The sequence below is a fragment of the Anguilla anguilla genome, chromosome 3 (genome assembly GCF_013347855.1).
Source record: "Anguilla anguilla isolate fAngAng1 chromosome 3, fAngAng1.pri, whole genome shotgun sequence".
Taxonomy (NCBI): domain Eukaryota; kingdom Metazoa; phylum Chordata; class Actinopteri; order Anguilliformes; family Anguillidae; genus Anguilla; species Anguilla anguilla.
Genome location: NC_049203.1, coordinates 57,427,406 through 57,437,504, shown reverse-complemented (window position 1 = coordinate 57,437,504; position 10,099 = coordinate 57,427,406). Strand labels below are relative to the sequence as shown.

The 10,099-nt window shown below is 41.3% G+C and overlaps 2 protein-coding genes across 6 annotated transcripts; both read left to right on the top strand.

The window, feature by feature from the left end:
• Nucleotides 1-44: 44 nt before the first annotated feature.
• On the top strand, nucleotides 45-4,779 carry LOC118222599. The gene is made up of 19 exons (XM_035408307.1): nucleotides 45-218; nucleotides 379-437; nucleotides 590-676; nucleotides 779-906; nucleotides 1,052-1,192; nucleotides 1,276-1,347; nucleotides 1,468-1,638; nucleotides 1,707-1,803; nucleotides 1,922-2,145; nucleotides 2,304-2,457; nucleotides 2,548-2,756; nucleotides 3,161-3,275; nucleotides 3,359-3,564; nucleotides 3,665-3,782; nucleotides 3,856-4,025; nucleotides 4,123-4,220; nucleotides 4,307-4,434; nucleotides 4,507-4,658; nucleotides 4,733-4,779. The coding sequence occupies exons 1-18, from the start codon at nucleotides 187-189 to the stop codon at nucleotides 4,641-4,643; spliced, it is 2,346 nt and encodes a 781-aa protein (XP_035264198.1). The 5' UTR covers nucleotides 45-186; the 3' UTR covers nucleotides 4,644-4,658; nucleotides 4,733-4,779.
• An 875-nt stretch (nucleotides 4,780-5,654) lies between these two features.
• On the top strand, nucleotides 5,655-10,054 carry LOC118224065. 5 transcript variants are annotated; one of them, XM_035411235.1, is made up of 5 exons: nucleotides 5,655-5,685; nucleotides 6,312-6,412; nucleotides 7,590-7,725; nucleotides 7,908-7,990; nucleotides 8,932-10,054. In XM_035411235.1, the coding sequence occupies exons 2-5, from the start codon at nucleotides 6,341-6,343 to the stop codon at nucleotides 9,259-9,261; spliced, it is 621 nt and encodes a 206-aa protein (XP_035267126.1). In that variant the 5' UTR covers nucleotides 5,655-5,685; nucleotides 6,312-6,340; the 3' UTR covers nucleotides 9,262-10,054. The 5 variants fall into 5 exon arrangements, with proteins under 5 accessions (XP_035267126.1, XP_035267125.1, XP_035267123.1 ...); XM_035411234.1 differs by lacking the exon at nucleotides 5,655-5,685 and adding an exon at nucleotides 5,841-5,897; XM_035411232.1 differs by lacking the exon at nucleotides 5,655-5,685 and adding an exon at nucleotides 5,960-5,998.
• Nucleotides 10,055-10,099: the final 45 nt, after the last annotated feature.

Here is a 10,099-nt window from a genome sequence, read left to right as displayed (position 1 = left end):
TATTTAGTATAGCAGCTGTCTCTAATTTGTTCATTGGACTTAGAGTAGTTCAAAGGTTGTAGGTCCCAGCTTAAGTTTGGTAAATCAATGTAGGAAGCAGTAAGCATCATTTTGCTGGATTTCTTCATGTCCAGTAGTGTTAGCTCCCTCAATTGAGTTTTCTGGCTTGGTGGTTTATACTGCTGAATGGTTGCTATGCCTCTTGGGTTTTACTTTGTGTAAGTTGTTGGGGTTTTTTTTATTTACTTATTAAATTTGGTTTATTTTTGGTGTAAGTTGTGCTTTCTGCTGCTATGTTTCTGTTTGTTTCATCAATGTCCCACTACATATCTTTTGTGAGTGTAACCTTCCCCCCCCCCCCCCCCCTTTGTCCTGCAGAGTGTGTTTACTTACTTTGCTGTTGGCAGTAAGTGTTCACTGTAACAATGTTCCTGAAGGTAAGCTTTTAAGACCTATTTACATGTGTGTGGGGTTTGAGTAATTTCTGTTCTCCTCAGTGTGGTGTTTAATGTTTGAGTCTAATTGTATTCTTTTAAAGCAAAAACGTAAGATTCTAAAGTGTTTAAAACCTAGTTTCTGGACACTCTAGGGGTCAGTGTGGAGTGTCGAGATCGATATCTCTGGGTATCCATAGAAAAGCCACTTGCTGACCGTTTGGTCCAAATTGAAGCTTTTGGTGAGTAGTTGTACAGCCCTTTATACTGATGCTTGTATGTTTGTTGCTCATGTTTTTGTGTCCATACTTAAGCCCCTGCCCCTCCTTCTACACTTCCCTCAGATGATACTGGTGTGTACCCAATCACAGAAAAGTATAAATCGGAGTGTGGTTACACGTGTACCTATGATGACTTGACTGGAAATTCAATCCTCCGGGCATCCTACCTGTCTTGTCACACTCACAATCCGGTATGTTCCATAATGGAAGAACCTTTTGGAAGGCATTTGGAGTTCTGTTCTCAATGACTGACTGACTTTTTTTTTTTTTTTTTTTTTTTTTTTTTTTCCCCCTCTCTTGCCTCCCCCCACCCCCCTTGTCTGCCTGCCCTCTCAGACTGATGAGGTCTTTGTCTTCAATTTCAACTTGATCATCAGGGACTATGATGTAATGGTTTCTGTCCCCTTGTCAAAAACCTGCACACTATCACTGCCCTGGTCTCCCAGGGAGGTCATCTGTGAACATAAATACATGGAGGTACTGGAGATTTTTTTGCCTTGGAGGGACCTGGTGTGCATTGTTCTTGTCTTAAATTTTGTTTTGTTTTTGCCCAACCCCAGGTCTCTGTTAGAAATATGCCCTGCACCTCCAGTGGCGAAACCTCTGAAATCTGGGGAGCTACCCTTTCTGTTGTAAGGATATCTGATCAAGTTTTTATCTATTACTGTGTATAGTATTGAATCGTCAATGTAGTTCCATTTGCTTTGGTTGAAATGGGTCCATCCTGATCTTCTCTTCCCTCTCTCCCCCAGGCTCATGAATCTGCCACACATGCCTACAAGGTTCTGTTTCTGAAGGGGGGTGAGGAAGTAGCTTCTATGTCAATTGATGATGCTCGTATGCATGGTTATGTGATTGATGCCACAGAAGAGAGAATCGTCTTTCGTGCAGCCTATGCACAGCCCGACTCGGAAATAAAAATGGTACAGCGTCTGGGATAATTCTTATTCCTACTTGTACAAGTTTATTTAATAAGCTGTGTTCTCTTCAGATTAATGGGATTCCTGTTGAGGTGGTTCATGCAACAGTGTTCTTCCGACGAAGTTGGATGGTGATGATTATTGACTTAACAGGAGCTTGTACCACAAGTATGTGCTTATGATCGTTGAACCCATTTGACTGACCTGAAGCTTCTCCTTGTGTCCATATTAAGGAGTTGTAATGTTATTCCTAACTCAAATGGTCAATCTGCCTCCATTTGTATAGATTTGAGCTCTTTTGATGGTGAAAGATTACTGTGGGAGACTCCCATGGTTTTGACCCCTCTGATGTACAACCACTCTGGATTTATGAGTCAGCAAATGCGTCTTGGTCTGGAAGGACAGCTCCTGGACATGTCCACAATGAATGATTGGGGCTACCTTCTGGACATTATTGGGGACTCTGTGTGGATTAGTGTCCCCTATTCTGCCAAGGGAGGATACCGATGGGTAAGCCTACAGTGTACTACAGATGTAGTTTCTTTTGCCACTCCATACCCCCACCCCACCCCACGTAGCAGGACTTGTAATAGAACTTGTAAATTTTCCTTTCTTGGACAATCCCAGAACAAAACTCAGACTTGTATATCGCTGATCTCTTCGTACAGAGCTTTGTGCAACAGAACACCTACCACGAGTACTATAGCGTCAACCTGTATTATGAACATGTGTTTATGGATGGTAGTGGCCGTCTCACCAGATTCCGCCAAGTAAAGAAACTTGCCAGTCCCCTGCTGTTTCAAGTCCCCTTCACGATTGACCGCAAGTATCCATTTCAGCTTTAGATTTTTGGCTATCTCTAGTTTCTGTCTTTCAGGAATATAAACAAGTACTTGTATTCCTGATCTGCAGAGACTATCATTGAAGAACACCACTTCACTGTGTATCTGGGCAATTTCCCTTATGATGTGGAGCTCCTTGCAGTGGTCCTCAATGGGGAGCTCTTCACGGTTCCTGAGGCAATTTTAAGTGGCTATCCCATCACAAACATCCCTCACTCTAATGGAACCCACGCCTATGTTATCAGGGTTCCTTTTGAGGATGCTCTTGTACAAAAAATGGTAAGTTCAGACACCCATTGTCCAGCATCTTGAGGGCTCATTCCAATCACCATCTCCTTGCTTCCTTCCCTAGCTCCCCATGGGACACAAGGAAAGGAATTGAGGAAATATTTATTGGGCAAATGTAGATCCACAGGTCTATCATCCGTCATGTATTCCAAAAGGATGCGCTTGTTTCCTTTCTCAAGCATTCATCAGTTTGGAATGGCCTTGATCAATTTGTGTGTTCAGGACAGGAGATTAGGACCTAAAATAACTGGTTGGAATGAGCCCCTATCTCTGACATGAGGCTTTGGGTGTAAGCCCAAGCTTCTCGTTTGTCCTAGCATACCTGACTGCAGAGCTGTGGATTGTTTTGTCTGATCTGTATCTGTTCGCTTTTATTTATTTATTTATTTTTTAAGTATTTCAGTGAGGGGTTCCTCCAATATTCTTTGGCCATAAACTACACGCTGAATATCATGCCACAGGATCCTTACTACCATTCAGCTTCTGTAATCGCTCAGATCAAGGATGTGTGTAAGTTCCACCCCTAACTCTCCTTTTGTTATTTTTATTTAAAGAATGCAAATGTGTAGCTTCTTTCCCCTTTCCTTCAATAGTCCCCCCTGATTTTAATGGAGTCTGCACAGAGACTGGCATAATCTTCAAGATGGACCATCAAAAAGCAGGTTACCTGTGGGAGATTGGCATTGGACATTATCCTCTCTCAACTGAGTTGGCAGCACAGCGTGGCTACATTCTACACAATGACAGCCAGAGCTTGATTCTAGAGGTGCCGGTCTTCACCATTGGTTATATCTATGAGGTAAGATGGTTGCGTTTCCAGCATTCATATCCAGATAAAGTATGTTGAAACCACCAAAAACTTGCACAGTATGCAATGTACCGTATCTTATTCCATTCAGGATATTAGCCTGACGCAGTTTTTTGGGACATTTGAAATTCTGTCAAGGGATGCGAAGACGTTGGAAATCCAAAAATCTACAGCAAAGCGTTGCCTCTTCAAAACTGATGAGCTAATAGGTAATACTTTCACTAGATGGAAAGGAAAACATTATGGTATTATTTTCAAAACCACGTGATCTTGTTCTTGCAGTTTGTTCACCAAATGGTGTAGTGACGGTGGTGGCCAGTATGACTGTCACGCTACCAAAAACGGAGCCGAGACGAGCCACACTTCTGGATGCAAACTGCGGGCCTGAAGAATTTGATGGAACCAGGGTTCTCTTTGCCTTTAAAGTGAACACATGTGGGACCAGGGTGATGGTATGATTTGAGTTGTAAATGCAGTTTTTGGTTTTGTACATGGAACACTACTGTCAGTTGTGGGATGGGTACCCTCTGTCTCCCCCCCCCCCGGCAGGTTGATGATTCCTATGTAACCTATGAGAATGAGATTTTAGTCAACCGTGAGCTTTTACCAGAGGGTGCGCCTGTCATCACCAGGGATGCTGATTACAGGTAGATTCTATTGTGCATGAAATTGTAGCTAAAATTCTTAATGTTCAAAATTGAATGGTACGTAAATGCAGACTCCTTCCATACAGGCTGACTGTGCGATGCCACTATCCAGTCAATGATGTCCATCAACTGTTTGTGGACAGGAAGTTCAAGTCTGAGACGCCTGGTTTTGGCTCGGTCACACAGACTTCAGACTCGGCCAAAACCACAAAATGTAAGTTGGCTTCATTTTGTATCTGTTCTGCTTTCTTAAATGAACACGCATGTAATATTTCCCCTCTTGCAGATGTGCCCAAACAGTCCACCCTTCCTCCACATGTGCCCAAAAGAACTACCGCTCCACCTACCACAGTCACTACAGTCTCTCAAAAGGTTACAACCGAATATGTGCCTGTTCGGTATATTCGGGTCACTCTGGGATGAAGGACCTGCTCAGAGGTAATTTGCAGTCTTGGTCAACTTTATTGCTTTGCAACTTGAAGTGATATTAACGTCTAGCCTTTGATCTGCAGGTAACTGGAAGCCTGACTTGGATACAAAATAAATTGGTTTTCTTAAATTGGTGTCTCTGTGTCTTTAACTTCGGTTTATGATTCATGGTATTTGACTTTACTATTATGTAAGTGCTCCTTTTAAAATGGTTTGATTTGGTTTTGGTCACCCACCCTTCCAGACTATTATAATGCAGAGCATTACGGCATTAAACTGAATACTGAAATCCAATGTAAAGGCTTTCCTGTATACAATCAGCGAGACTATTTGCAAAAGGATATCATGCCTTTCCTGTACAGGCTCCAAAACTACTCAACTGCCACAACTTCCATTATTTTAAATGCTTAATGGCCTGTCATGACAGAATGGTTTTTATGCATGTAGTGCAGTGATTCTCCAACTTGGTCCTAGGGTACCACTGTATGCTGGTTACAATTGCAATCCTAGAATTAACACGCTGTACACTTGATTGAATACTTCATGCTGGTTATTTACTCAAACCACATTATGGCACTTACTCTTATTCACATTGCACAATGTTAAATTTACAGCGGTTATCAAATTTAAAAGACTGAAGTGAATAGGTTTCTAATTAGTGAGTGTGGCATAATTACAGTATGCTGTGCATAAAAGCATTTTTTACAGGCTGACTAGATGGCTCACTCCCATCGGTCACAGGATATGGTTATCTAAGTCAACCTAGGAAGGGAGCTATGCTGTCTCATGTAAGAATTTCAGCATTGACAAATTTAATTTGTTCAATCTGGCAAGGTTTATGAAATCTTGTTCTGTTATCTTCCAAGTTGAACTATGCGGTTGTTCCCTGCACTTGGAGTAGTACTTCTCTCTAGGGTTTTCGTCATACTTGTTCCTGGTTATGGTTATTGGGATGGCAGGTATGCCATCCCGCCAAGTTACGCCTTGGCGGGGTACACTTTACGTCGCTCTGGATAGGAGCGGCTGCCAAATGCCTGTAATGTAATCTTTTGCATTTATATTTGTGCAAAAATAAGTGTCTATGCAGTGTACCAGATACTTGTTTTGCTTTTCGTAGTGTGCGTGCATTTGACGTTCCAATCGTGTTCAGTTTCATTCCCTTGAGTCTTCCCAAATTAGGTGAAGTAATTTTTTATTTTTTTAATAAATATATATAAACAGTTTAGTTTCACTTCTCAGAGAGCCTGGGTGAGTATTATAAACGCAGCGCCGCAGCCTCTATGGGCAGTAGATCTGCAGGTCCGCGAGGCTGGCTGAGTCCTGTTTTCCATTTCAGTGGTAACATCAGGGTAACATCTCATTTGAATACCGGTTGTACGATGTTGCAGGTTACGTTAGGAAATGTGCTTAGGCATTTATATCCTATCCACAGAAATTAACTTGCTCACTGAAAAACGAACTTCCTTATCTTTAATTGGCTTATACTGTACTAGGCCTATTTCTTTATCGTGGCTTGTTTAGTGTACATGCATAGGTACTGTAAGATCTTTGCAATTCCCCAGGTTGGTGCTAACGTTAGTTAATTTCACAGTGCAAGCAGACTTCTCCCCCGTTTATGTTTGTATATTTCCGTTTTGCTTCAAATGCAAAAATGTATTGCAGCACCTATCGGCGGCCTATTCTTTCCAAGTATGAACGACGTCAGTTGTCACTGTACCGAGAAAGCCACCGCCAGCGGAACTGAACACCAGCAACGTCAAAAGGTAGCAAATTTTTAAATGAATAAAAAAAACCTTTAACGATGCTATAGGACAATAGAAACGAAGAGCTACAACCCCAGAAGTTTTCAGTGTGCAAAAGATTGCATAAGTCTTGATTTAGACGATAAACCACCGAATGCCTTATGTGCCATTGTAAAGGCGACAGGCCATTTAAAGCTTCTGTGAATATCTTCTATATCCTTAGTTTTTTTCCGAACAACGGTCTGGGCCTATTGATAACATGGGCTACAATAAGAACCACAGAGAATCAGCTGTCCCTATAAAAATAAATTATGCTCAATGCGCGCACAGTATATTTCTCTTGAAATTATGATCACATTGTTTTGCCTGCAGTTAGAAATCCTGGAATGCTTATCTATGTGCAAAAACTTCAACTAAAAAAATAAAGCTCAAACTGAAAACATTTGGGGCTATATACTTTCTGTTCTTGTAAAGCAGTTTTCTTAAACATTTTGGTACATCACAACGTGTCTGTGATGTGTAAAGAAATGCCTTGTGTGTATCTCATGGGGCTGTCGAGTGTAACGTGTTGTATATTTGAGTTGATTGGATTGGAATTTGTTGAATAGGTGTTGAGTAACTCACAGCAAATGTAATGTGGCTTAAACTTGGCTTGCATTCGGCGATGAGATGCGGCCCTCTTCGCAGATAGAATAAAAAAGCGGAGGGGCAGATCTGGTTGCTGAATACAAAGTGAATCGGCAAGTGCCCTCTGGCACTCAGTCAACACTGCCGAAGTTGGTCCAGAATTCAACTGACGTCACAAAATCTGGGCCAGATCTATCCCAGACCATGGAGCTAGGATTTGAGCCAGATATGCTCTGATAATCAGGCCAACTATATGCAGCCTGAAATCTGGTTAATTAGAAAGTAGATAATGATAACCAAACCAAGCATTGCTTTGGCTAGCGTTTTCACAACTGAAATAGTAACCCACACAGATACATTTGAAGACAGAGGCTATTTTTTCACCGCCATTGCCTTACATTATTCTCCAGTAAGCAGCTTAAACAGTGCAGTCAAGATAATGCTGTAATAGTGCTGCATAAGGCTCATGTACCTTTGTTAAATATGGATAAATCACAATGGATGTGCAACAAATAATTGTGACTGCGATTTCCTTTAAACTCCTGCTCCTTTCCACCTCTCAACACTGTAGAACCCACATCCAGTTGTCCTTCCGACATACTCCTCCCGAACTCTTCATCATCCCTCGTTTCTGTCACTGTACATGGCTGTGGGGCCTACGCAGTGGAACTTGCAAGTGCCGGGCTACAGGGGGATTGCTTTGCCAGGTGAACATAGGAGTATTTTACCCTGGTGTACTATTGGCAGTTCCAGCAATGTTGCTGGAATTTGGATAATATTTACATTAAGGTTTAATATTTTTGGTTCTATTGGAAATTTTAGGAAGTTTGCTCATTTAAATGTTCTTTTTTTGTTTTCTGTTTTATGTGCATCTCTGCTTCTATTTCAGCCATGATTCCCTCTGATTTTTTTTACACTGACCCCACTCTACCCCCAGGGAGTAGAGTATCTAATGGGGTGACTCAACTGGAGGTGAGTGTGTATAGTTTTTGCATAATACAAACACAATGCTTTTGCAAGAGAATTATGGGCACATTTGCACAAACCATTAGTCATTAATCCAATATACTGGCCAGTTGTTACCTATGCTCTAAATAAAATTTTAGATAACTCAGTGTCCAGTGCTCCAAATGATGGATAGTCAACAGAGAAGCAGCCTCTCTTTTTAATGTCTTAGTAATGGTATGTCTTAGTAAGTTAGGTTAATTAGGTGTACTCTTCATTTGTTGCAAAGCAGACATAAGTGTGGTAAAAATGATAGTGCTTGCACACACTTCATGCTTCCACAATGAACTTTCAACTGTTCAATTTAATGTTTCAATAATAACCTGGTGGAAATCAAAGGGGATTGAAATGTCAAAATATATGGTTTGTTGTTGTAATATAGTGTATGATCACTTAAATGTTTAAATGTCCCTTGTTTTTTGTGTCAAGATAACTAAATATCAGAAAATGGTACAACTAATATTTATGGATTATAAACGTGGTGGAGTTTTCAAGAAATTTTGATAGAGTCCCCTCCAAATCCCTCAAGACAACACATACTGACCCCCCTTGTTCTGTAAGATTCGGAAGCTGTAGAATGGCAGTTTTTCAGATGGAAACCCAAAATGTGGATTTCAGAGGGAAAAATGGTATGAAAAGAAAAACTGTCAGTTAAAATATCTAATTTCATAGACAGAATGTACAAAGTACAATGATTAGAACCCTAAAGTCCAGCATTTTAGTGGTAAATCGTGAGGTATAAGTTTATTCTTGGTGTGGATGCATAACTGAACAATCCTGTGCTGAAATTCCAAATATGGAATAATCAAAAATCTTTGTTACATTTTAAACATTAAAAAAAAAAAAAAAAAAAAAAAAGTTGTTCTAAAACCTTCCTCCTCCCAATCACTCCCCTTTCTTGTCTGTAGGCCTTTGAGTGTTGTCAGTTGAACACTCCTCCTCCAGTCATGTCCATTATTGCAGATTCGCCCTCTAGATTAGACCCCTTCAGAGCCAGACCCTACCCCACCCGGGATCTTGGCTCCCAGATGTGGACATGGAACAGCCTGTCAACTTTCACATCCAGAACTGCACAGGGACAAATTTTGGAGATCATCCAAATATCTGCAGAGGAAGATGAAGCTATTACCAGCCTTCTGAAGCTGCACTATCAGAGCCAGCTAGAGACTGCCTCCAGTGACCCTTGGGGAAACATGACCGCTCAAGATCTTACAGTAGATGATCATCAGTCCCTATGACAGCCAGCTTCAACTCAGCCATCTCTCTCTGATCCAGGGCCTTCCTCAAACAGTGTAGAAGTTTTGATGCCATCACTCCATCTCGGAGTGTCAGCCTATGCAGGGGTCTGATGTAGTGACAGAAACTTCCCGGGTCCTGTTCAGTGTGGAAAACTTTGTGACTGACCATTTTGGTAAGGAGCCACTGAGTCTGAGCCAAGGAGCTGTATGAAACCAATAAACTGAGAAACTACGCTGCTGCGTACCTGCAGAATAGGAAGTACTGACCATGAATGATGGGAAACTTGAATAAAGGCCTGTGATGAAAAGAATTTGAGTCTTCTGAGGAAGACCTGTAGTTATTGTGAGATGACAGACAGCAGAGTGTAGAAATGTCCTGGGAGTGAGGAACTGCAGGGTTTAGACTGGGGAACATTGGAGCTCACGGGGGTCCTTGAACTGTGTGCACGGAATAGCATGTTTTTGGCAGTGGGACATGGGGAACATTGAGGTTGGGGGATTTGGTGTCTGTGGAAGGGGCTAAACCCCCTTGCTCAGGCACCAAAACAAGCACAAATAGCACATTCCAGCTGTGTATTATTTTCCATTGTTTCTTGTGTATATTGTCACTTTTGGAAGCTGACTTCATAGTTCTTAACTGCTTCCTTTCCTGTTGGTTTAAAAATATGTACCTAGCCACATGATTGACATGAATCAATCTGTGCTTAATGTTTGGGTTCAGTTTTCACTTTGTAAAATAGAAATAATGTTCATGGCACTGATGCAAGAATTCTGTTTTTGCTTGAATTAATAAAGCTTATTTATGGTTATTATTTGATGCTTCTGTGGCAGACATTTC